Source organism: Pipra filicauda, unplaced genomic scaffold (assembly GCF_003945595.2).
Source record: "Pipra filicauda isolate LSUMZ 115617 unplaced genomic scaffold, ASM394559v2 scaffold380_size693359_pilon, whole genome shotgun sequence".
NCBI lineage: Eukaryota > Metazoa > Chordata > Aves > Passeriformes > Pipridae > Pipra > Pipra filicauda.
The window spans coordinates 351,999-378,657 of NW_024104510.1; the positions used below are offsets into that span (position 1 = coordinate 351,999).

At 46.9% G+C, this 26,659-nt stretch overlaps 1 protein-coding gene across 4 annotated transcripts in view; it reads left to right on the forward strand.

Moving 5' to 3' along the window:
- GRIP2 (glutamate receptor interacting protein 2) overlaps nt 1–26,419 on the forward strand; it is a 261,637-nt gene extending 235,218 nt beyond the window's left edge. For 3 of the 4 annotated variants that reach the window (XM_027713821.2, XM_027713819.2, XM_027713822.2), the window contains exons 15-24: nt 1,723–1,789; nt 2,602–2,747; nt 3,037–3,181; nt 7,524–7,663; nt 9,935–10,111; nt 13,142–13,295; nt 16,221–16,341; nt 19,729–19,965; nt 21,682–21,828; nt 24,273–26,419. In XM_027713821.2, coding sequence (XP_027569622.1) covers nt 1,723–1,789; nt 2,602–2,747; nt 3,037–3,181; nt 7,524–7,663; nt 9,935–10,111; nt 13,142–13,295; nt 16,221–16,341; nt 19,729–19,965; nt 21,682–21,828; nt 24,273–24,470 — 1,532 coding nt within the window. In that variant the 3' untranslated portion in view covers nt 24,471–26,419. Of the gene's footprint in view, nt 1–1,722; nt 1,790–2,601; nt 2,748–3,036; nt 3,182–7,523; nt 7,664–9,934; nt 10,112–13,141; nt 13,296–15,819; nt 16,342–19,728; nt 19,966–21,681; nt 21,829–24,272 lie in introns of those variants that run through there. The other variant, XM_027713825.2, reaches the window with a different exon arrangement.
- Nucleotides 26,420–26,659: the final 240 nt, after the last annotated feature.

Below are 26,659 nucleotides of genomic sequence, written 5' to 3' on the forward strand. Positions count from 1 at the left end.
ACATGCAGCAATGCCATCCTGACCCAGGTCTCAAGGTGTGCTCACAGGACCTCCCCTCACCATTGCTCAGACCACTACATTGCACACTTCTGTCAGCAGCAAATACATTTCCTATATTGAAAAAGAGAAGAGCAATAGTTATTGCAACAGTAATTATCAAGGTGTCACATCTCTATCTCCTGTGCTGTTAGTCCATGGTGTGTGGTCTTCCCAGTCAGCATGTGGATTTCTGCAACCCATCCTTCCTTTCCACTGTTCAGCTCTGCCCAGTGTGTGTGGTTCTATCTGCAGTCTGGTCCATGCTGTGGACAGGTTGAATACAGGCACAAGCCCTCAGTGAATCTCCACAACTCATTCCCTTCTTTTTGATCCACATCCGGAAGCTGAACATGAGTGTCCTGTCCAAAATTGTCTGGCACCAAATCCAGTAAGACATGAGGAAGACAATTCCTCCAGGCTCTGTACCATTCAGCAGTCGCATTGCTGGGACTATTATAAAATCAGTCACGATCTACTCTTCGCTGTCTGACCTCACTTTGATACTCAGCCCTGCCACATCTAAGACTGGCTGTCTTTTTGCTCTGTTCAGTACAGAAGGTTTAGCTATTTCTGGGACAGGGTATCCTTAAAGGTGTTGGGTTAGCGCATATGTTTTTAAATCTCGTAAGTGAATGTAAACAACAGAAAAATCTAGAACAGAGAGGATGGTAAGTACGTATTATGTCTGACTTTCTGGGTGCTCTCTAACTGCTGTTCAGGCAGGTGGATCTCCGTGTAGTTGGTGCCACGTGCCTCACAGATATTTTAATCTCTGACCTGCACCTGATATGTTCAGATGCTTTGAGTTTCTTCCTTCCCACACAATTTTTGTGAGAAACTGAGAAGCTCTGTCAGCTTTAAATGAGGCAATGCAATTCCCATAGCAAGGCAGGAGGGAGTGATGCGGGGTGGAAAGGATGCTCTTGGCATATGTTTGGTGTGTGGATGACAAAGAGGTCAGGAGGGGTTCGAGTCATAAATCTCTCTTGGGTTTCTCGGGAGAGCAGCAGGTCTTGCAGGCAAATTTGAAAATGCAAATGCTCCCAGAGATGCATACTCACATCTCTCGTGGGCTGAAAAAGTTATCAGGGTCGGGTAGGAGAGAAGAGTTGGAAACCACCCCCTCCAACTCCAGCACAGACCAGCCCTGATTCATCCGGTTGTATGATAAAGTGGCTTGGGGAGCTGAACCAGCTGGAAAACAGTGCTTTGTCTAATTTTTCTTGGTTTATTTTCAATCTGGAATGTCCCAGCCCACTTCAAGAACACAGAAATGCTTGTAATTAAGCACAAGGCTGTGCTGGATGCTCTCTAGGCAGCAGTGCTAATGTCTGACTGCTGCCACAGCCACTGGCTCACTTGCCTTGTGTCCGAGGTGTAGGTGACTAACTGTTTGACAGTGCTGGAATTGGGCAGTGCCACCTCTTGCTGCTGGACACCCCATGCTGCACTCCCTTCAGGAGGAGTGCAAAGAAAACTAACATGGGCAAAGGGCAACCAAACAACTTTTGCAGGGATTTAATTTTTTTTTTTTGGTGTGATTTCCAGAGTTTAAGTGTGAAGCATTGTTTTGTGAAGGGGATATAAATCCCCTCTCCTTACGTCTCCTTGTCCCCCTTAACCATCCTCGTCCTGGACAGCAGACTCTATGCCAAGCTTTGTGGCCATGTTTCTCTCTTGCAGCTGCAAGCAGAAAGCCTGGGGATCCTCTGATCATCTCTGACATCAAGAAGGGGAGCGTTGCACACAGGTGAGTGCAGAATTTCCCGTCTGTCAAACCCACTGCAAAATGTCCATCCATGATAGGTAGAATGTCTACCAGAGAAGTAGAATGAAGCCCAAGCAGTAGCACTTGGGTCTGGATTTTGCCAGCATCCAAGGAAATCTCAAACCTAGAGGTTTGTTTTAGACCACAATAGGGTTTGCAGTAAAACTGTCTGTACTGAAGCAAGTAGAGTTGAGCTAATAGAGAAGGTGACCAGGGCACTGGTTCAGATGTCTGCTGATTCTCTAGGAGATGGATTTTTAGCATTTAAGAGCATGTGGTAAAGGGCTTCATATATCCCATGAGGTGCTATGTCTCATCAGGTAGTTTGCCATGTCTCAGCTCCTGCTCGGGTGAACAGAGTGAGTCAATTATGGGCACTGGTGGAGAACTGTGCAAATAACTCAGCATTTATTGACTTCACCTCTGATCCCAACACCTCATAGCAAGGCTTTCAGGGGGATTTAGTGCAGTGCAGGGCTCATTTCTGAGTGCTCACACAGGAGTTTCCATAAGAGGTAGAATATCTGTCAGTTAAACAACAGGCATTTTCAGTGCTGTAGGTTACCCAGGATGTATATCTAATCTTCCTGTCTGGTTCTGTGTTGATACATGGTCTACACAAACTTCCTCTCTTTAAATTACAGTTGTCCCAGACTCAGTTCATGGTTGTTTCCCAGAAAAGATCAAGGACAGTAAAAAGTTAATATTGTAATTTCCACTGCAGAACTGAATGTGTCGTGGGATCTGAAAGGCAAATACAAATGTACTTTTAGTTTCTTTTCCTCTCCATGTAGAACTGGCACCTTGGAGCCGGGAGACAAGCTGTTAGCCATTGATAACATCCGACTCGACAATTGCTCAATGGAGGATGCTGTGCAGATTTTAAGGCAGTGTGAAGACCTGGTCAAATTGAAGATTAGGAAGGATGAAGATAACTCTGGTACAGAAATCCTGATGCAAAATGGTGCCAGTCCACTGTAATGACATTCCCAATAGGTAGCGCAAACTAACAAAGATAAGGATTGCTGCTGCCCGGTCACCACTTTCCAATTGATTATAGTCTATTTTTGTTATTCTGCCCTTAAATGATGTCTGGAAGGTTAAAATCCTATTTGGTATGAGCATGGCTGAAGACTTCCAGCTTTCGCTTCTAGATGCAGCAAGTCTTTGCTATGACTGCTTTCATATGGGAGACTAAAAAAGTTCAGCATTCCTGTTTTCTCTTTCAGATGAGCAGGAGACAACTGGTGCCATTATCTACACAGTGGAGCTGAAGCGGTACGGCGGCCCCTTGGGAATAACCATCTCTGGGACGGAGGAACCTTTTGATCCCATTGTCATTTCAGGCTTGACTAAACGAGGTCTGGCAGAGAGGTGAGGTTTGGGGGCAGAGTGGTTGAATTGGTCTGAGAACGTGTCTTGAACCGTGCCAAATTTCCCATGCTGTCATAAACTTCTCTTTGGTGTTTTAGCCTGCTGAGAACGAAAGATGCTCTGAAGGGGTACCATGTGATATGAAGCAGGGTGGTTGGGACTGTGCTGTTGGGGCAATGGGAGAGGCTCAAAACAAGGATCTTCAAAACAGATCCAGTGAGTCAGTTGAATTCTGCAACCAGGAATACATATTTATCTGCCCCTCTTTCACAGAGTTGCTTCCTGGTCTGGGATTTGCCATGCACACCTTATGTCAGGAGCGTGCCCAGCCTGCCCATGAAATCACCATAGACTCTGTCCAGGAACTCCCCTGTTGCTAAACTGTGGTTTATGGCCACTGCAGTGGTGTGTCCTGCTGAAACCAGAGATCTTGGGTGTCTTCTGACCTGTCCTTGCTGATTGCTTAGTCTGTTACATGTGAGGTATCTCAGTGCAGGGCTGGTGTGCCCAAGCATCAGGCATTTATACTGCATGAACGTAGGAGCAGATTTACCTTCAGCCACTGGGGAGGACTGTGTGTGTGCCTGTGTCTGAATATATGTGCATGCGTGGGATTTAAAGGATCAGGACATTCCTGAGAGTATAAGGTGGAACTGAGTCATACACTGTATCTTAATTAATCTGTCTGTATGGTAGCTGTGACTTGTAAATGGATCATTTCAGCAGTCCTGACTCACGCTTCTCTAAGGGTCTCTTTACTTTTTACTGCCTGACAGGCAGAACAGCAGCAAAAAAACCCAGAACAAACAGGTGTAAAGTGCAAGACCTTGGGGAGGTTTGACTGCAGACCTGGCCTTTTGGTTCTTGCTGTTTCAAGCCCTCACTCTCTCTTAGCTGTGAAACAGCTCAGTGCCTCTTTCTGTGTTGGGTTCTCAAAGCTCTCACACTGCTGTGCCTTTGCATTGCTTCCCTTTGGTGCAGAATGCAGGATGTCTGTTTCTCCTGGGAAAGAAGAGGGATGGACTTAGTCATTAGTGATTCTTTTCTTTGAGGGTTTTATATTACTGCCAGCACTGTAGGATTCAGTCTTTTTCCCTATGAAATAATAGCCACAGAGTATCCGAGGCTTTTCTGCAAAGCAGTTCTGCACTGTACCTGCAGCCCAGCGTGAGAGAGGTTAAGGACAGCCAGCTCAAACACTGTCAGATGTCAGAAGACAGTCTCGTACCTTTGCTGATCTCGTTTCCCTTTGCAATGCCGTGGCTGTTCTTCCTTCAGACTCAGATACACATCGATGACTGCTCCGTGGAGAAACGTAGTGCAGGCAGGTGCTGCGGTACTACTGAATTTTGATCAGGAGTGGGCAGGCAGTGGGGAAGGAAAAGCCTTGTGAGAAGAGCGATGGAGCTGTTCAGCATGTTCACCGTGGCTGACTAGCAAACAGCAGTACCTGTGCACAGGAGCAGCCTGGGCTCGGAGCAGCACAGGGATGTCTCTGGGTAACCTTGGCTCCCTGCAGGGAGGGCGAGGAGCGCTGGGATGAAGGCTGACTGCGGGAAAGGTGCATTGTTTTCTCCTGCGAGTAACAGAAGGGAGTGACTTGACCTTGTCAAGGGAAGAGGGGTGCTCCTCGTTTTACCCTAAATTGTCCCTTTCCTGACATCACTACCTTCCTCTGTGTCACAGGCGCCCTTAGCCAGGCTCTGAATGTGGGAGAGGTTTCTGAAGGACAGAGAGCTGGAGTGCAGGACATGTTTCGGCAGCACTGACACAGGGTGGGCCAGATCCCAGCATCTGATAGCAGGAATGCACTGATCATTCTTGTAGAGGCACAAGTGAATGTCTGTGCTGTGGCTCAGGCTGCTGGCAGTGGGGAAGGCAAGGTGTCCTCTAGGATCTGTCACATGCATGTCACAGTGGGTGACAGGCTGCCCAAGCCTTCAGATGACTTAGGTTTTATCTTGACCTTGGACATTTTTCTCCTTATAAGTGTCTGATCTTATAGAAACCTACAAAGGCAGCTCAGGCTGTTGGATTGGTGTTGAGCTGTGGCTCTCTCCCGTATTGTTCTCTGTTTCCCCTCCTTCAGTGCCTGCAGGTGGCTTAAGCCTGTGCTATGGGACTTGTGTACCTTCTTCTTGAGGAAAGGAGGGTGCCTGAACAATGTTGTTCGATTCTGGTCGAGGTGTAATGGTTGTCCAAGAGCAATTTTGGGCTATCACTGACACTTTAGAGTGCCTGACCAGCCTCCTTTAGTGCCTCCTACTCAAGTAGATGGGGGTGGCTGCAGGAGAGTTTGGTCCAGGAGTGTCCAGCACTAACTCATGTTGGCAGGGAGGAAAAGGGATGGTGGCCCTGCCTGTGTGCTCATGTGCCAAGTAAATTCCTAGCACATGCATGCAGCTACCTCTTCTCCAGTGCTTGCTGGGAAGTGCTTGCAACCCCTTTTACACCTTTCCACTTACCTGTTGCTTGATCCTACTCTTGCATGTGCCCTCTGAGCAAAAGGGAATGTATAGCACACACCTCCTTGGGCTGCTTTGTGTTTGAGGTGAAATAAGGACTGTTGGTAGTGATGGAGAAGCACGAGGGTCATAAGCTAGAAACTGCTTTCTCTGTCACTCCTGCTCAGCTTCTGTCTGCTTGTCCTTGCTCGGGGAGCTGAGGGAACTGGACTTTGATTTGCTTTCTCCCCCTTGAAGAAAAACAAGATCAGAACATGACCTTTCTCTTTAATTGTTTCTGTATTTTTCCCTGCTGAGGGACTTTCACAGTTACTGCAGAGCAGTCATGTTGTTCGGAGGCGGGTGATTGGGCTGATGTCTTGGGTAGGAGGTGTGTCCCCGTGCCGGGTTCAGGAATACAGCAAGAGATCCTCAAATGCTGAAGCACTGCAGTGAGCGAAGGATCGACTGCTGGATAAACTGCCAACAGTTTAGCTTGATTTTTTTTGATTATGTAGATGAAACTTTTAAGATATATACTTCGGTTCCAGTTTGATCTGTAATTTATTTGAATGCACAAGTTTTCCCTGATGGCTCTTCCAGGCTTATTTGGGTGGGACAAGACGGACATCTAGTGGCTGATAGGACCATAATGGCACTGCTCGAATACCCCAGGAGCAGCAGAAGCAGAGCCTGAGCAGTCCTGCCTGCTGTTTGGCTGCATTTACTGAGTTGATGTACTCACAGTGGATGTTCCACGGCAGTATGTCTACAAAAGTTTGCTATTTTGGGGAAAGCCAAGCAGCTGTTTTGCCTGTGACAACGTATCAAATCCCAGTTCTGCAGGAGTAGCAGTCCAGTTTGGAGATGTAACCGGAGGGAGGCACATTGCCATGGACAAAAAGATATTGCAGTCCAGATTTGCATCTCCTCCTGGCTCCATCACACAGGTTCCTGATAGCAGAACCTCACACTCTCCTGTAGGAGGTAGTTGCTGCTCTCAGGTGCTGGTGTTGAGGAGCTGCAGTGTGAGTGTGGTGAGCTTGGTCCAGCCAGTGGTGAACCTGAGCTCCTGCCTTGGCAACCTACTCTAGTGATGAACACATCCTGCCCTGCCTGCTCTTCCTGGAGCTGCAGCAACACCAGGAGAGGTAAATTGAGTCCCTGTCTGCGAGCAGACACAAAGGGGAAGGATGGAGGAGAAGGGAGAGAGTTGCTGTGACTTGTTAGCTTGCTCCTGGCTGTTGCTGAAACCCAAGGATTTACCTATCTGAGAGCAATAGCCAGTGCTAGAGTGTGGTTGTGCAGTGAAGCACAACAACCTCTTCCAGAGCTGATGGAGAAAGTCACAGGAGTGTAGCTGTGTAAGGGTGAACTCTACACATGTCACAAACTGCAACTGGTTCAGCTCAAGCTTGCACCTGTAATGTGTGTGTTGAGCCATTTTGGTATTGGGTTTTTTTTCAATAGGTTTCTAGGTTTGTCTCATAGTTTCTTTCTGTCAGTGTGAACACGTCCTTCAGTTCCATGTGTGATGGTGGGTGGACACCACACCACACCCACTGGAAATGCTTGTGCTTTTAACCACATGGTTTTGAAGAGATTTGAGTGTAAACTGGTCTGCAGTTCCAGTCCCCGAGGGGCCTGGGATTTTGTGGAATTCGTATGTTCCCATGTGTATTCGTATGTGTATATATACACATGGAAGATGGGGAGGACCCAGATTCCTGGTGGTGATGTGTACATCTGTAGGTGTAAACAGTGTACCAAGAGAAAACAAAGACATATTTGAAAGTGCTGAGAGTTAACATGCTCTTGCCTTGAGTGACAACCGAATGTCCTGTCTTGCAGAGGCAAATTACTTCTCTGGAGTTTCTGACAGTGCCTTTTCTCTCCAGGACTGGAGCCATCCACATCGGCGACCGGATATTAGCGATCAATAACGTGAGCCTCAAGGGCAAACCGCTGAGCGAGGCCATTCACCTGCTGCAGATGGCGGGAGAGACGGTCACCCTGAAGATCAAGAAGCAGACAGAGAGTGAGCTGGGAGCCTGGTTTGGGGTGGGAGGGCAAAGGCACACCCCAGCAGGGACCCCAGGCAGTGGAGTAAGCAGTGCATGTGCTGTGAAAGGTGACATGAGGCAGCGTGGTCATGGGCGTGGCCAGGCACAGAGGGAAAAGGCGTGTGTTTCTTGACCTTCTGACTCACAGATGAAAGAAAAGGATACCCAGGGGCTCTCTGTGATGATGGGAAGAGGTGAAACAGCAGGTTTATTGAAGATATTAATTTTTATTTCAGATTGACAGCTTGTACTGTTGTTGCCGTTCCCTGTCTGTGTGGGTGTTTCACACAGAAGTGAAGCAGAATTTGCTTTTAAAAGTAGAAGAATATGGGATTTTAAAAAAATATAACCCTCCAGAATTAGCAAAGGGACTCTGAGCTGGTGGAATCCATAAAAAAAAAAACCCACCTTTAATTCAGCTTTTTGAAAACAATTGGCAATAAATCCTTTACATCTCTTTCCTGGCTTGGAGTCCCAAGGTCATCTTTCAAACCAGACTTCACTTAAGAGATCCCCTTCTCATTCCCCTGCCAAGCTCCCTGTGGGTTTGAAGCTGTTCTTAGCATGGTATCAAAGAGCAGAAGCATACTTACTGGCAGGCTACTGTTTTTTGGGGATGGAGGGGTGATTGGCGAAACCAGGGACCATGAAAACTTTTCTCCCCAACTGCGTAATCATAACCAGAGTCTTCTTCATCAAGTTCAGAAAGCGACAGGTGCATTCTGGCTTCATTCCTGTCTCCCTCACACCGAGTATTTTCTTTTTTTTTTGGGGGGGTGCCATGCTTCTGCAGTTTGTAGATTTGGTTGGACCTACCCAACCAGTGGCCCACAGTGCTGTGGGAATTAAAAGAAATCAAATTATAAAACTCTTCCAAGCAAGAGTGTCCCATGGGATGCCTGTCCTGCATCTGAAAAAGTGACATCACTCTTAAACATAGAACTTTTGTAGACCTCAAAGCAGTTTGGAAATGTGTGGCAATGGACCTATTCTACAAATGGTGGAAGTCCAGGCAGGGAGTGGGGACTTGGCAAACAGAGGTAGAATTGGAGAACTGATCTTCAAGAAACCTCACTCTCTTCCCTCCTAGCTAAGTGTTCTTGATCCTTAGTCTGAAATGCTCTTTTTCCCCCCCTGCTGACACTTAACATTGTCACAGCCACTCAGTGAAATAATTGACATGCAAGTGCCAGTTGGAGACTCGTTAATCATTCTGAGAATGAAGCAGGTGTAATTGAAATTTCAAGGTAATCTTGAGTAAATCGTGGTGAGCAATCTTCTGAATGCTTGGAAAACAGGGACTTTCAGGACACCGGGCTTTGTTTTGTGAAATAATCTGTTCTCATTGACAAATGCAGACTTTCATAGGGCTTTTTATCCCTCCAGTCTGAGGTATAGGATGTGGATGGCTAACAGGATATCTAATCAACAAGGACTTTAAAATATTCAGTGCAGAGAAATGCTTGTTCTGAGAAACCATTCCTAGCATAGCTTTTGCCTGAAAGGGAATTTGATACAATGATAATAAGGGCCTGTCAGTACTAAAATAATGAAAGGGAAGGTCTGAGCTTCATCATTCACATTCAGCTTCCATTTTCCAATCACTGATCAGGGGAAATTTAACCTCAAAATACCAGGCCCAGGAATTCTGCTATTGTCGTGAGAGTGCATGGGAGACTCTGGAGAGGTGATTAGCCTTGAATTGTTACGAGGTTGTACAATCTTGGGAGGGGGCTTCAGTGGTGGTGGTTGGGACCAGGTTGCTTTGTCATTGGAATCTCATTAATACAGTTTATGGCAAATTTTGCAGCCAGCACCTTGCCCTGGTGCTGCTCTGAGTATAAAGGAGGCCCTTCGAGACCAGAGAAGCTACAGCTTGCAAGGGCCAACACTTCTCTGGGCAGGGCTGTTTTGGAGGAAGCTTCCGAAGGCACAAGAAGATGTGCTTGTGAATTGAGATCAGGTCCCAGCTCTCTCATATGTGGTAATCCTCAAATGCCCATGGCTGCTCCTTGTATTCCGTGTGCTAAAAACCCAGAAAGGCATTTTTTTCTTGATTCAGCTTGAGATAAGAGTAATGCATTAAATCCTTTTAGCTTCATTGCACATGCCTTTCTCAGCTACTTTTGAAGAGCTAAAGAGGTACTTTAAAGACTTACAGTACCTGGGATTGCTCCCGTGTCAGCATGAGCTTTTCCCTGAGGCTTGCTCTTCGTGCCTGCTAAAGCAGGATGTTCTGCTTTCAGAATCCTATCCCAAGAAATCGGGGAGTATAAACGAAGTGAGTGACCCAGAAGATGAACTGACAGACTCCCAGAAAACTAGCAAGCTGTCTGAGATATACTCCACCACAATTCCTAGTGTGGACAGTACTATGGAGTCCTGGGATGGCTCTGCCATTGATGCTGGGTATGGAAGCCAAGGTAAGCCAGAGTCATCTTTTCTTAGGGATCTCTGGGCCAAGGTGAAGACAGACAGAGCCTCCAAACCTGTGTGGTCTGTCTGACTCTTGTCTCTGAACGTGAGCCGAAGCCTGTGGCCTGACCACATTTTCATGGTCTCTCGCTTCCAGCAAGGAACAAAATGTATTTTAAAATGCATTCCTGTGGTGCTCTGAGTTGATGTGTCTGGTTTAGGCTTTTATTGGCACATTTCTTCTGGCTTATATGGCATCATACTGTTCTCATAATTTTCAAAACCATTACAGCACTTTATAATTTGCATAATCCACATAATCAGAGGCAATATTCACTGATGATATGTTTTACAGAGTATTTGGTCCATAGCTCGCTTTTAACTCTCCAGAGAGGCCTTGTAGGACATATTAATCCTCTTCAGGATGTTTTAAAATCCACAAGTGAGAAGCACTCACTTAACAAAATAATTAAGGTAATACTACAAGAAAGTATCTCTAACTCTCAAGTGAGTGATCAGTTGGACACATGGCATCGAGGCCAGGTTTATTCAGCTGTAGCTTCTGGCAAACATATGGAATCGGGATGGATGATGCTCTAGTCATGGGGATAGATTTTTACATGGAGAAAAGCACTGGAAAATAGTTATTCCAGTTCACATTTAGTGACATAAGCTAGTATTAGCCCGTATTGAAACAAACCAAAATTCTGAATTGACACTGCAAGAGGAAATTGTGGAAAGACTCCTGTCCAGAACAGAATGTGAAAACAGGGAGGGATGCTGCAGGATGCTGCTGCAAAGCACCTTCCCTGTGCTGAGTGAGGTGCGTGCTGCGCTCGCTGCACTCTGGCTTAGAGAAGTTCAAAGGACGGCACTGCCCAGGTGTCTCCCCATTCCTGTGTCTTCCTTCAGCCTCCATTGTTCTGAAGTCTTAATTTGGGACTGGAGGCTTCGTTAAGGAGGAATCCCCTGGCCTTCATAATGCTGCAATCCTTCTCCATCTAATTGAATGTTAACACAAGTTGGACACTGGAAAGTGATTGCTTTTCTGGTAAATTGAGAACAGATAGTTGAGCACAGAGCCCTGGGGTGTGGGGCTGATGCCAAGTTGCCCAACATCCACACACTGCAGCTTTGCTTCAGGGGCTCTATTGTCTTCCCTGGTAACTGCATTGGGCTGCATGGTGCTGTGCTGGTGCTGGCTGGGAAGAGGGATGCTGGAAGGCAGGGAGAAGGGCATGCAGGGTTGTCCATGGGATGGGCAGGGAAGGCACGATGCAGAGAAACCTGGGATGTGCAGAGCCTGGAGATTAGGGTTCACACCCCAAATGGAGAATTACAGATCAGGCTCTGCAGCCCTGTAGGTTTTAGGTTCATCCATAGCATTAGGAAACAGCTCAAGGAAGGATTTGGGTGGGGGAGTTGTGCTGGACCTGGTGGGAACATGCCACCAGGTGGCTCTGAATCCCAAGGATCCAGCTCTTCTCCCTAGAAGGAGGAGGTGAATCTACAATGGCACTAAGTGACCATTCTGCACCCAACCCCTGCACCCAGCCCAAACCTGCTGCCCACTCGCTGCAAGGACCTGCATCCAGGGCCCTTGTCCTGCTCTGGGAGGCAGTGAGTGCTCCTGACTGCTGTGAGATGTTGGAAAGCAATTTTCCTGGGGCTCTTTCCAGAGCAGTCTAACCTTTAAAAACACACAGAGGAAACACTCAGCTACATGAAATAACAGGCCTTGGCATTTTCAAAGAAAGTGTTGGCATTGTCTTTGGGTATTTCCAGGGCTCTTAGCTGTTTAGGAGGTCAAATCTCCCTTAATTATGTGTTTCTCCGTTACTTCTTCCTGTTCACTTGGCACAGTGTGTGATGGGAGCGTACGGTGTTTCTTGGAAAGGCTGTGAGGATTTCTCTGAAACACTGAATGGGCAGCAGGAGGTGAGCAGGAGACTTGGGAGATTTATTTCCACTGTAAATGGCACTGACACTGCTGAGGAATGGTCTGTTTTGAAAGTTTTCTGTTCAGGAAGCTCCTCACAAGACCTGGGGATCTTGTGACTTGGTAGTGATGGATTTACATCTCTGGAGTAAAACACTGCAGAATGGAAAAGTCCATGGGGGCAGACGTAGCAAAACTTGCCTGGTTCCATCCTAATGGTCCGTATTGATCTCCTATCAAATGTGATACACATGAGCCAGCAGAGATTTTCACCCTATTCCTTGCCTTTCACACACGTGCCCCCAAAGCAGCTTCCTGTACCTACACCAGCTGATCCCAAAGGCATGAGGGAACTGGCTGGCAGCTCTCAGGATCAGAGCTGACTCTTCCCCATTACCACTGCTGAGCACACTGGACCCGTGACCACCACCAGGTACCCTCAGCACCATTACACTTGTTAAGGAAGACTCTTGCTTCTGGCTGCTCTGGATGGAGTTTCTTTGCTGCTGCCCTTTTCTATTCTGTTACCTTTCTTATGCTGTCCATTAGGTCCCAAACACAGTTGAGAATATAAATGAAGACTTTTTTTTCCTAATAGAATTCAGGCCTCCAAATCCTTCAAAAAGAATGGGATTGGGCCTGCTGAAGGCCCAAGATCTTCTCTTTGACCCTTGAAGGATTTATTGTATTTAAAAGTGGCTGATTCAACATCATAATTTCTGCTGGGTTCAATGTAGAAAAAAGAGTTGTTAGCCAAGGCTGGATCTTACTGGGGACAGGATCTGCATCTGTGGGTATGTGTACTCCCAGGTCTGTGGATCCCAAACTCACACCATAAAACTATTGAGAAGCAAGGGAGCAAAGGAGAAATGGGGCACCCCATGTCAAGATCCTGAGAATCTGCTTTGGTTAAAGCCAGAAGAGATGGGAAGAAGAACCACTTTTGGATGACTGAGATGAAAGCAGTATGCAATCCATGTGGCCTCAGGTTTGGGACCTAGGGAAGGAGCCTCTCCTGGCTCAGCGTGACTTACTCCATCTGGGGTTTCTGATCAGGTGTTACCCTTTCTCTTTCTCCACTCCCTCTTGCCTTCCCTAGGTACCTACATACCTCAGGCTGCGGGCATAGCCCTCCATCCACACGAATGGAGACACAGCAGGCAAAAGAGTAGCACCCCTCCAGGGGACCCCAGAAAAAACTACCCCTACATGGATGGAAGCTTCAATGAAGATGACTGGGACAAACCCAGCAGGTACGGAGGGGTGGGAGGAGGTAGGGAGGTGTGTTTGGAAATGTGGGTGTCACTGCACAGGGAAAAGAGGGCATGGGAATGTGATGGGAACAGCCAGGGGTGTCCCAGTGTTGGCACTGGGCAACCATGGGGAAGGAGCTGGGGTGGTGAACCTGATCTGTTGAGCCACTTCAGGTTACCTGGAGTGTAGCTCTGTGGCACCTCTGCCATGTCCAGGTGTACATTTGTGTCTGGAGTTAGGTGGTCTCAGCTGCATGGACCACAGGTTCCTACCATGTCTCTTACTCCTGCTGTGTCAAGGCTGCAGTATTTTCATAGTTTAGGTGTAATAAATAGATATGGTCAGGGCTGTCCCTGCATGTGTTGGCCACACTTTTTTGAGTGAGGATGTAGCTTTGCAGCAGCTCAATGCTACGAAGCAAAAAAGGCCAACCGAAGTACTCAGAGGACCAGTGTGAGGTTGCATGTCCAAGTTAAAATCTACCAAAGCAGTGGCTGGATTCTCTCTCCATCACACTTTGGCCCTTCCAACACCACAAACAAAGCTACGCTGAATGAACATGGTCGACTTAATCTCCCAGCTCAGCCAGGTGGGGAAAATCCTGTAACATCTCCTGAGGCCAGTGAGGAGGCTGCAACTGCCCCTTACTTTAGGTGAAAATCCTGATGGATCTGCCTTGGCCAGAGGCTGTCCCTTGCTGAACCATACACAGTGGAAAAGCCCCACTGCTTCAAAACTACCCCTCCCCTTGACATCCTCCAGAGTCCCCATAGTTGTGTGTGTTGTGTTGTTACTGTCGGTTCTTTTTTTCTTTCTTATTTTTTTCCTTGACTTTTGTTTGTCCAAACGAAACCCTTAGAACATCTCATGGCCATTTCCACCTATTTAAAGATGATCAAACTGGCAGGAAGGCTGGCAGCGGCAGAGACTTTGTTCTTGTTTTGCCTCTCAGCAAGAGCCAGCTCGCACAGGTCATTGATCCCTCGTGGCCCCCCCAGCGAGGCCGCCGACAGCTGAAGTTTGCAAATCTGAGCGCTCGGAGCCCCCGTGTCCCTAATGAGGACTCTGAGCCCTGATGTCAAAGTGCAAGTGAAATGGTTCATGCCACTGAGCCCGTTTTATTAGGGAGAAAAACAAAATGTCTCTAACCCTGACTGCCTCTAGCCTGGAAAAACCTGCTGACCCAGTGGTGTGGGAGCCGGTTCTGATTCATCCGCGTCCTGGATGTGTTTGTATATTGCTGCTCTGAGAGGCAAGAAATGGGTAATTAGAAGAGACATTTGCCTCTTTGGGAACCTGAGAGCAGAGGAAGGAAATGAGTAAGGGGAAAGAATCAAAAATTCCTTTTGGGGGGAAATTTCAGTTTGTTTTTATAAAGTCTTGCTGGGTGTTTATTTGACCTTTTTGCCTAGTGTAAAGGCTACTGTCCTTTAAAAGCTGATGAAAGGTAGGGGGTGAATTTAAAATGCAATAAACCATGTCAGATACTGCTATCTCCAGGAAGACCACCCACAAGGACCAAAAGTGTGTGTGTGTGAGTTTCTGCCTGGTACAGATTCCCATTTAAACCAGTGGATGAAAAGGCAAAGCATGTGCTAAAGACTTTGCAGTTTTTAGAGATCTGGAAAAAGCTCTATTAATAGCCCAAGGGGTCATTATATATTTAATGAAGGACAACCTCTCTGTGACTTGTACTCAAGTAAAATGTTTTGACTTTGCTAAGTGGTTGTGGTGGATGAGCATCCCTTCCCATCTACAGAGCTGAATAAGCCATGCAAGATGCTGCCAGATGTTGCAGAGGTGGAGCCTCGTCCATGCAGCTCCTTATAGGAAGATGCATTAGGGCTGCTCTGATGTCACTGTACCTTTGGGGCCTCTCCCCAGGACACATTAGTGGGTTTATCATGACCTGGATTTAACACCACAGTTTCCTTCAAGAGGCTTCTGTTAAACTGAGCACTGTTGGTGTGAATTTTGCAGTCTGGTGTTCAGTAAGCAGTGTCCAGCATCACCTACTATTCTAGCTTGTTCAGAGGACTTCAGCATGTTTAATTGCTGTTTGATTTAGAGGTCTGAGAATTGACCCTGGCCTGTGGTCAGAGATAAGAGATGCTGAAACTGCCAAAGGGGAAAATTGCAGAACACCCAGCACACGGTGTTCACATTAATGTGTGTTTGTACCAACCTGAGAGAGGTTCTCTCTAACCTTACTCTCTGTTGTAGACAGAACTGGTGGCAAACTTTACAGAGCTTTAAGTGCCAAGACTGCTATACAGCAAAAAAAACAGACCTCCTGAAAGTACCAGCTCAGTTCCCTGGCCATCCCAAAGCAAATGAAACTGGGTTTGTATGGGTTATACGTGACACTGTTGATACTGTTGGCTGTAGTGTGCGTTCGCTTGTTCAACCCAGGGCAGTCATTTTTATATACATCTTTGCATTATTTACTCTCATAGAGACCTAATGTATTTATCATTTTCTCACCATGTCTGTTACCCTCTGTGTTTTTCTCTCTCTTCTCAGGTGTTCTGTGTCTCAGATCTGAGCTCTATCCCATCAGCCTTTGTACTAACAGTCTCTGAGGCTCCTGGTTTACCCATAATGCATCCTTTTTTCTTTCACTTCTCTATTTCACCAAAACGTCTTCCTAAACCTACAATCTTCCTACAGGCACTTTTTAATTTACCCTTTGAACTCTGACATTACTACACCAACTTAATTCTTCCTTTGAAGGACACTTGCCCCGTTAGTAAATGCATGGAGGTCTCGTATGCGGACTCTTGTTTGAAAAGTTCATATTGTTTGCTTTTGTATATGAAGACTCTTCAAGTCTGCTTTTACTGGTGAGACACTTGCTGTAGCCTTGCGGCTTTCATCCCGCTGCAGAAGAGTGCTGACAATGTTTGGTTCCTACGTTACAACAGATACCCCAGCCGCCAAAATGGCCTTGAGACCACTCACGAGGATAATTTTTGGCGTGTTTTTGGAGAAGCTTTGGAGGATTTGGAAACATGCGGCCAGTCTGAACTTTTGAGGGAGATTGAGGTAAATCACTTTCTGAATTTGCTGCTGATCTGACTGTGTTGCTCTTTCCATGAATGTTAGACCGTTTCCCCAGATCTGTTAATTGCCTGTAGCATCCCTGTGCTGCCAGTGGTGTGAAGAAGGGTTTGGGTTTAATTCATGTCAGCGTTTGTGCTAATGGATAACTGTGTCTCATTAGACAGTTGCTTGCGTGCGCTCTTCCCCTGAGCCGATGTCCTACCCACCAGGAATTCCATGCTCTTTTCACGAACTGTTGCTGGCCAATAACATTCACATGACTGTTGGCAAGTCTTTCCTATCCAACAGTAAACTCTCTGCTTGGAAGGATACTGCCTGTCCAAAGCACTTGAAGGCCAAGCGAAAGGAGTCCCCCAAGCCCCCACTGGGACTGAAGCCTTGGCTTGCTTCAAGTATGGACAGGCACAACATATATCTTGCATTCAGCTGTCACTCTGCCGGAAACTGTTTTAGTGAAATAGGTAATTGGAAGCTTTTCAGCCAGCTTTCCCCATGGAAAAATCTGAGAAAGTAATTGCTTCCTGCAGAAATAAAGATGTTTCCTCTCTTCACAAACCACTTTCTCTTTTCTTTATCCAAAATGCTTTGGAGGTCATGTTATTGTGTCCGGTTATAGGATGAGGAGCCTGGATTTCTAAGTCATGGGATGCAAATAAAGGCCTCCCTTGAGACTGTGAGACCTGCCCAGCAGGATGGAGCCCGTGCTGCTCCCCTCCTCAGGAGGAGCAGGACCCCACGAGCCCATTCCTCCCCCTGTCTTCCGGGTGCAGAGGACTCAGAAGAGCTCCCTGGGTCGTGCTCTCCATCATTCCCAGTGGGACTGGTTTTATGCACAGTTGCATATTGCTGAGACTTCAGTGAAAAAAAGGCAATTTCTGACTAATTGAAGGTCAAAAAGGAAAGTCCTGTTTTAGCCTGTATGGTGACAAGGGACTTACTAATTATCCTTTCCTCCTTGATCCTTAGCAACTGTAAGTGGATGAGGAAATCTCAATTAAATTTATTGTGCTGAAGCATGAAATACTGTTTTTATTATCGTAGGCACTTAAGAAAATGCTGACTTAAAAAGACAGCAAATCACACAAAATCCCAAATCCCCAACCTCCCCAAACTATAACTTTTTCCCTTGATCACTTATTTCCTGGACCTGAATGTATTTAGAAATGAGTTTAGGCAGCCACTAACAAATTTTCTGAACAGTTATTGACTGCTTAAGAGGAAGTACTCCTTTCTGTGATGCAAAAGAAGGGGTTTTGTGGACTCCCTTTCCTTTTCCAGGCATCTGTGATGCAGTTGCTGTTTTAAGGCTTTGGAACTTTGACAGTTATAGCAATGCTTTTAAACATATAAAGGAATTTTACTGAAAGCTGAGCACCTCCAGCGTTTTGGTGTGTTTAGCACATTTCTAGAGTATTTTGAAAGTTCTGGGGACAGAAGGGAAGTGCTGTGTTTTTAGTGGGAGTATGATGGGTTCAACTCCCCTTTTATCAAATCCAAATTGCCACTGATCCGTTCCTCCCTTTCCATGTGCCCAGCCTTCCTGAGGCATGCTGTGGGATGTGCAGTGCTCATTGGGGTTTTTGCTGTATTGCAGGTTTCTCAGCCCCAGCTCTCAGCCTGCTGTGATTTTAGACAGTCACAGATTTGATTTTATTTCATTCTTTTTTTTTAATTTTATTTTATTTTGACCCTTCATGCTTCACATTTGAAAAGAAAAAAAGAGTCCTGCAAGGTGACCCCAAGGTAGCCTGGAAACAGATTCACACATAGTAGCAATCCACTTCCAGAGTATGGGTATGGGTAGAAACAGGCTTTTTCTGGTATGTCTAGTGGAGTGTGTGTCCCTGCTTTGCTTTGAGGGCAGCCAAGACATGGGAAAAACAATGTGGGGCAGCCAAGCCTGGAGAAGTTTGAAATTGCCCTTTCTGCTGCTTGCATTAAACCCAAAGCACCTGGGACATTGCTTATGATGCTGCAGAAAGGATTTAAGTACCTTGAAGATAGAGAAGGAGTCAAATGCTGTTGAGTGCTGGTTGGTTACGGTATTCGCAGCGATGAGGGAGGGCAGCAGCACAGCGTGCACAGACCTTTCTGCTCTCCCTGGCTCTGCAATGCTGGTGCTGGTACAGCACAGCACAACACCCTGTGAGTGTTTTAGGCTGCCTGAGGTCAGTGAACAAACGTACCCAACGTACAGTTGGCTGTACTGCTGTTTGTTAATCTGCCTTTCAAGTGTGTGGTAAGTCAGTGTCCTTCCAGCACGTAGCAGGTGTTTGAGTTTTGCCCAAACCTGAAAAGTGCAAAGCTGAAAGATTTTCTGTGTTTTATCCATCCCATTTTGGGATAACGTGGGTAGTGCTGGCATTTTCCTACTGCCACCATAAGTCACTTTATTCGCCTTTGCTCCAGCTTGAAGCAAAGAGCTGGAGGGTCTTGATTAGAGACTCAGTTGTGTGATATTTTCCCTGTGCACAGGAGAAATTGCTCTTTGACTTGCCATGGTCAGCGTTGGAGAATTTTGCTATCTGCTCCCTACCTTTCATTTCCTTTCTTCTACCTTTTGACATTTAATGGGACTGCAGACCCTTGAAGACTGAACTTTGAAATTACAGTTTTCATTACGCTGTTTAAATGGACTCTGTGACCTGGAGCCAGCTGAGGTTCCACAGACTGGATTCTTGACTCCTTCGTTAGCTTTGATCAATGTAATCTCATTAGTGAAAAGCATTGCCAAATGGAATCGAAGCTACTTAGGGGCATCTTTTAATGGATTCTATCAAGGATGACCAAGCTTAAATACTACTTAATTTCATATTTTTAACTCAGTTTTGCTCAGTGACAACTCCCATTTACTGACAGATAAAATCCTCATTTCTCTACTGAATTGACCTCAGTGGAGTCCGAGGTATTGACTTCCCTGGGCCATTGCCAGCACTGTGTGATACTGGTGGGGACCTACAGCCTGCAGGGGTAGGCTGGAGAGCCAGGCAGACTGTGGTTCCTCTGGGAGCTCCCTGAGACTGGGATATTCATCCTTCTTGACTGTCGAGATGGTTCCTGCACAATATGAGGCCTGTCTGGTCCTGTTCATTAAAAAATAACGAGATGCTTCACAAGTGCTTCCTTCTGAGACAAAGTTCCCTGTTGGGGTGGGGATGGAGAGCACAGAGTGGGTCAGCCATAGACCTGGAAGCAGGCTCGTGAGGTCTGGGAATGGCTCTTACAGCTAATAGGAAGAGATTTTTGGTAGTTATTTTCTGATTAATGAGAGCAATGGTACCATGCTGTTGTTGTCTGTGCCGCTTTAGTTGCCGCGTGGTCCCTCCTGCTGCTGGCTCAGCAGAGTGGCATGATGCCCTCTCCCTACAGGCATCCATCATGACAGGGAGTGTGCACAACCTGGGCTTGGAGGGCAGCAAGCTGCTCCTGGACTCTGTCAACCCATCGGGAATGAGCCCATTGAGGAAAGCGAACTCCAGCTGTAGCGACGGACAGACTGAGGGCAGCAGCTCCCCTGCCAAGAAGAACGAGAGGAACCTGGGCATGAAGAAGATCGAGAAGGAGATGCAGGAAATCATGTCCCCGACTCCCCTTGAGTTTCACAAGGTTTGTGTTGCCAGGGGTCAGTCTAGCTCTAGCACTGCAGTACCTTGATGGTTAAGGCTGTAGAAGCTTTACAACCCTGTAAAAAATCTTGTCTGTTCAGAGGGATCCCCAGAAAATGTTCCTTGTTAAAGCTGGCCCTCACCAAGGTCAGAGCAAAGGTTTCCAGAGGGTCAGATTAAGATGAAAGGAACTCTTCAGAAGAGTAACAGGATTTAGTTGCCATCATTCAACAGGGTTCAAACCTGTGCTTTGCTGTTTCTCTTAATATATAAGATTTCCAGATCCTTGTGTTCTGGAATTCATTAATTGGTACTACAGATAAAAATGAAAGAGCTCAAAGTGTGTCCCTGTGTAGGTACATCAACCCTTTTCCTGAGGCACACTCCACTCAGTAGGCCACTTCCCATATAAAAAATAACTTATTTTCCCTCCCCTTCCGCTCCACCTCCAGTGTTTCCTGTAGGGGTGACAGCAGTAGGACTTCAATGGTGGGATACTGGTTTGAATTCAGCATCCGGATGAATGTAGCCAGTTTAAGCATGGTGTAAGGCAGCAGTAATTAGAAGAGGTAATTAACTGTTGAACCTGCTGATGCAGAATGCAAGCAGGGAAGGGAGCTGGAGAGTTTTCAAGAATTTGATTGTCTTTTTCTTTCCTAGTGTGACTTTAGAATAAAACCTGCAGTTATGGTAGATGGAAAAAACAACCTTTTCATGTTTGATCTGCTTTTGCCCTTCAGGGCATGGCAAATGTGTATTTAAATAAAACTCCTTCGTACCTGAAGGAGGAGAGCTGTGTAACTAGGCATGTTATAGTGTGACTCTTCATTCTGCTGGAGCATCTGGTGTTGGCTGTTTGGAAATGAGGTTGAGGCCAGGTGGGCTGCTCCTGTGTGTCATCCTGAGCATTGTCCTTCCCAAGGACTGCACATCCATGAGGCTTACCCAGCCAAGAGCACAGTTATGGAGTTAGAGCCACAGTAGAGATGCACTCCCAGTTCATGAGAGACAAAGGAAGATTTTGGTAGTGTTGGAGAATCAGTTGTCCCTGGTTCCCAGTGTTACCTCATGGCAAGGCACAGTTCAAGCAGTGCTCTCCTCCTCTAGACAAGGCCAAAGTGTGATGTGCTCAAGGGAAGGGCGATGAGGTTACGCATTTCTTGTCCTCAGTACGTCAGCACTTATTGATATGAGTTTTCTGAAAAGAACTTGTGAATAATATGCAGAATTTGAGATGCTCCTGCTGAGTGATGTATTAAAAATGAGCTGCTTTCACATTTCACTCACTACTTTGAAATTTCCCTGAGAACATGTTAATTTTTCGTGTGGTGGTCTGGCACACACAGAGGGTACATGGTGTAACCTGGCCAGGGAAAGAGATGCTCCATTAATAACACTTGTTTGTTGCTCTTTGGGTGAAACAGCAGATGTCTGTATTACCCTGCTTGTGTTTCCTTCCGTATCCAAGGGTGAGGGACTGTCGTGGGGTTGGTTTTATGCCAGTAGCCAAAGCAATTTACCATGTGATCTACCTGAGGTGATGGTGTCAGGTAAATAAGGCTCAATCTGTGTTAACTGCACAGGCTAAGAAAAATCTGCCCAGGAGACACAGAGCAGAATTTCTGTAGGTCTGTTCTACTGCCAACCTGCCAACCCTGCACATCACCTCCTTACTCTGCTGCATTAAAACATGCTTTGTCTGTTTCTGCCTCTCCAGATGACACTTCACAAAGACCCGGAGAGGGAAGATTTCGGATTCAGTTTGTCGGATGGCCTGCTAGAAAAAGGTGTCTATGTAAATATGGTCCGTCCGGATGGGCCAGCAGATCAGTGTGGCCTCAAGCCATATGACAGAGTGCTTCAGGTAATAAATGCAAAATGCAGTTCTGGAGACTGGGACGGAGTGAATGAGTGGCTGAGAGGAAGAGAGAAGTGAGACCCATCCATGACAGCACTAACTTTAATGAAAGGTAATAGTTAGCCAACTAGGTGAGCTCTTAGCCACCAAGCACTCAATGAGACCTGTGTTTTATAACTAGGTAGTACCTTCAGGTGGTACCCCAGGCTGTACTCCCATTCCAGGACACAGCCTGTCCCAGCACTGCCCTTTTTGAGCTTGGACTGCTCAAAACAAGCAAAAAACTGTGTTGCTTCCTCTCCTCACCCGGAATCCTTTTCCTGGTTTTTAGATGAACCAGATCATGTTGACTGATACATGTTCCTGTGAAGCCCCTTGCAGAGTTAAGTAATATTCATGAAGTTCTGTGCATGCCTTTGACAACTAAAGAGTTTTCTAGGAAACACATCCTTCAAGCAAAGTGTTTTATATGGATATTTTTCTTTGAAAGAGACTTGATGTGAAGTAGGTGATGCAGAAACAGAATAAACACTCTGGCCAAAAGCACAGTCTGTGATGTGTGTCCTGGACATATCAGACTATCAGAGGGACAGAAAGAGCGTGGTGAGTTTTGGAGATTGGAGAGGAGCTTTATATGGATGAAAACCAACTATTTTAGCTTTGGGGCAACTCAGCAACTGAAGGAAGTGCAACCTCAATGGAAAAATTGCCACCATTTGGAAATGTAGATATTGTGACCATATTTGGAAACACTCAGAAAGATGTTTAGTTTTACTGATTTCTAGGCGGGGGTTCTTAGCAGTCGGAGTAGAGCCAGTATATTATGTACATCAGGTAACTGGAGGACTGGCAGCACTGTGGGGAACCTTGTTTAAGCTTGTTATGGTCTCTAGCCAGTTGGCTGCTATACAATTACTCCTTCTCAGCTTCAAATAAAACATGGTGCAAGAATGAACAAGAAGCTAATTAGGCTCTGGGCTGCCTTTCTGTTCCATGTTGGATGTGATGCTTTTTTGTGAGTGCCAAGGGCTCTGGGAGGTGTGCCCAAAATCCTAAACAGAACGGCATGGAAACTTTCGACACCCTTCTCGCACATGCTGTGCCGCACAGCTCACACCTACGAGCAGATGAGGTGATTGCCGTGGCGTTGACGTGTGGAGCTGTGAGTGAGGGATTGCAGACCCGGTACAGGTGGCTCCCCTCCAGAAGTACAGAGGTGCATTGCTGAGGATGCTTCACAGTGCTGCTGATCGTGGGCACGGTGATGTGCCTGAAGGCCAGCGGAACACGTCGTCACTGCTGTCACAGCCCCTCTGCCGCTCGACTGGATGGATTAACCGGAGCGTGGCATTGTAGTAATGGCACTTCTGCGCTGGGACTGCCTGGCTGGCATAGAGCAAGGGCAGAGCAAGCTCATTGTTTATCTCTCCTTGTCCATGAGATGGCTAGAAATTGTCCCTTGTTACTACACTGTAAGGAGCAGTATTGGGGTCAAATGTGTGGACACAGAAGGACACCACTACCATCAGAGAGCCCAGCTATGTGGGCATGCATTAATTCTGGGAAAGGGTTTGGAATGGAAGGGTTGTATGGACTCATCAAGCCCTTATCCAGAGAAGGAAGCAACACCTGGCCCCCAAGGGGTTATGTTCACTCCAAAGGTGGGTGGGAAATCCCTTTCCCCTTTCTCTGCTTCCCTTCCCCTGCTGTTTGCCAGCCTGCTCCATCCCAGAGCTCTCGTGCCACCAAGCCCAGGTGTTCTGTGAGCTGTAGGCAAGAGAGCAGGGGTGGTTTCTGCAGATGACCCAGCCCAGAACTATACTTGAAGGCCTGCAAGAGCCAGCAGTACCTGCTTTCACTGTTGAATCCTATGGGGAGAATTTGCAGCTGCCTCTTGAGCCCACATGAAACGCATCCAGATTCCTGTGAAATGAAGAATGTAAATGGGGAGAGGAAAAGCAGAAACTCTTCAGTATAGTCTCAGTTTACTGCTGGTTGAGCTGGCAAATGGTTGCCAGAAGCCTCATGGCTTTATTTGTTTTCTAGGTGCTGAATACTCAGCACCACAAATTTAGGGCCAGTAAAAGCCATGATGGCAAAAATAAGCATGGAAAACGGCAACCTTTTTTCTACAGGCTTGAACTGGAGAACTGTTTTTGAGCCCTGCAGTGTTTAATACTTGTACTACTGCCCCAGGCACTGGGGTTCAGAGGTCATGCCTGATCCAGACTTTTTTTCCCCTTCCTCTGCATCATTCCTCAGCTAAGCAAGGATGCTCAGTCTGAAGGGGTACCTCCGCTCTGCTCCATTCTGAACCTGGAATCGGGGACCCCCAAGCGTTGTGTGTTTTCCCGGGTGTGGGTTTAGCACTAATCTTTACATTTTCTGACTAACAAACGTGATCTTTCTCTTGTTCCTCCCCATGGCACATCCTAAATCCATCCCCGCAGGTAAATCGCATCCGAACAAGAGACTTTGACTGCTGTCTGGCCGTTCCCTTGATTTCGGAGGCTGGAGATAAGCTGGACCTGGTGATTAGCCGAAACCCCTTGGCACTGGCTGCCAACGCTCCCTCGGAGGGGAACAGAGAGCTGCCGGTGCAGGTGTCCCTCGGAGCCGAGGTCAAGGCGAGTGTCCAGACGCTCTGAGCAGTGGGAGCAGAGCAGACGATGCCCAGGGCCTCTGCTGAGCCGTTGTGGTATTTGGGGTGTTTCTCCTGTTTTTTGCACTGGTATCTGTAAATGCTGTGTGTACTATAACCTGCAAGTGGGGAGGTGGGTCTTCAGTGAGCCTGTGGACCGCCAAATATTGCTGGGAAGGTCAGAGCTGGATGTGCATCTGGGGGCTGTGGCAGCGATGGCAGTGGGATGAGCTGCCGACGGGAGGAAGGAGCATCCACAGCCATCTCCCATGGCAGATCATCTCCCTGTGCCCCGGCCATTGAGTGTGCAGGGTCCTGCCCCTGACATCCTCCTCGCCCTGAAGGCCTTGGCCATCCTATAAACACACATGGTGCTATTATGTTCCTTGTTTGCTCACTTAATTGCATACAGCAGGACTGAAATGCCTTTCCTTTTATGTTGTGCCCATCTCCATCCTTCCGACACTCCTGACAAACCAAGTCCTGCAGCCCCTTGCACTCCCGGTGCAGGGCAGTGGAGAGCGCTGGCTAAAAGACATTTCAAAATGTGCTGGAGAGTGGCTAGATTCAATTCTTGTTCAAAAATTGGTATTTGCAGCTGCCTCCTGACAGCCCTGTCCACACTCCCCCAGGCCTGGCTCGCCCCACAGTGGGATGAGGCACCTTGTCTTGGCATGGATTCCCATGAACAGTGTGGTTACCTGTGCTGCAGTACTTAATACAGAGTAGAGGCTGTACCCAAGGGTAAAAGCCTTGAGTACCTGCTCAAATCCCCAGCCACCTTGTTTGTCTGAGCTTTATGGAGATCTCTTGCTTGCAAACCTGGCCTGTGCCTGCAAGTAAATAGCAGAATAGCGAAATTCCCAGAGCTGCCCCTGATGTTTTGAATTAATGAAACCTTGTTGTCTCCCATCAGGCAGTGGCATGACAAGCCCTTTGTTAGGTGGAGGTTGTGTCCCTGTGTCCCATGGGAGCTGGGCAGTGTGTGTTTGCCTGTTGCTGGCCTCATGTAGCTTTGCAAGTGTGATGCTCCCCTCCCTCTCCAGAGCCCCCGGCCCCGCCTGGAAGAGGGGCTGTGATGTTTGCATTGGTGTCCTCATCTGCCTGCCATGTTCCACCTATTAGCACTTTATGATGATGTTTGTGTCCTGGTGGTGGCGTGATCCTGGCATCGCTTTCCCCGGGAAGGCTGGGGCACAGTGGAGTGGAGGAGCCTGTCAGTCGGACACCGCAGCCCTGAGCCCACTGCGCCCGTTCCCTGCTCACCCTTTTGGCTCCTCCATCGCCACCTCAAGGGGTGCCCATAGGTTGTTGGATGGGTGTACAGCACACGTGTGTCGCTTTGCTGAGCCAGGACTTCTCCCCCCACTGTCTGTCCCTGACATCCCTCTGTGATAGCACAACGTATCAGGGTGTTTCTTCCAGACACGTGCCCGGCCCCATCCAGCTATTTGTCGTCGTAGCCATTTTCTCTTTGAGTATGCAATATCCCATACCATTGCTGCCACACCTAGATAATGTGCCATAATTGATACTGTGGAGCATTGACAGTGCAGCCGAAAGTGTTTTTATATGCAATATTCTGAGCAGTGGAAGCTCACTGGGGCTTCTCATAGGTTTTTAATGAAGACTTTTATTAAAGGCTTTAAAAAAAAAAAAAAGGAGGAAGAAAAACTTGGTCCTTGTATCCCTTCCTATGCATTTTGAATGATATGAAGATGAAATGCATTACTTAAATGTGTATTTTTATCCATATATTAGAGTGTATTCCTTGTAAAGTATTTTTATATGCTAATTTTCTTATGTATCTATGAAAGCACAATATTTAAAAGTACAGCATTTCAAAGAATATTTTAGTCCTGTTTTGGACCTATTTGTAAATCTCTGTATTTAAATGGGATTGCAATGACTTTGACTTTTTTTTTTTTTTAATTAAATAAAAGCAAATGAAATGCATTTGTTTTGGTTCGTGTCTCTTTCTGCTGCAGGACAATAGTGAGGCAACGCTCTGCTTCCCAACAGCATTTTAACTTGCCAGAGGACCCCCATTTATGAGAGACCTTGAAGGACAAGGGGAGGACATGCAGAGGGTTTTTCTGGGAGGCCACTGTTTGTAGGGCTACCAGTGTAGGGCTGGGGTTGTCCCATGTCACCACACAGCTGTGGGACTTGGGTTGCTTCCCTCCCTGTGCACAT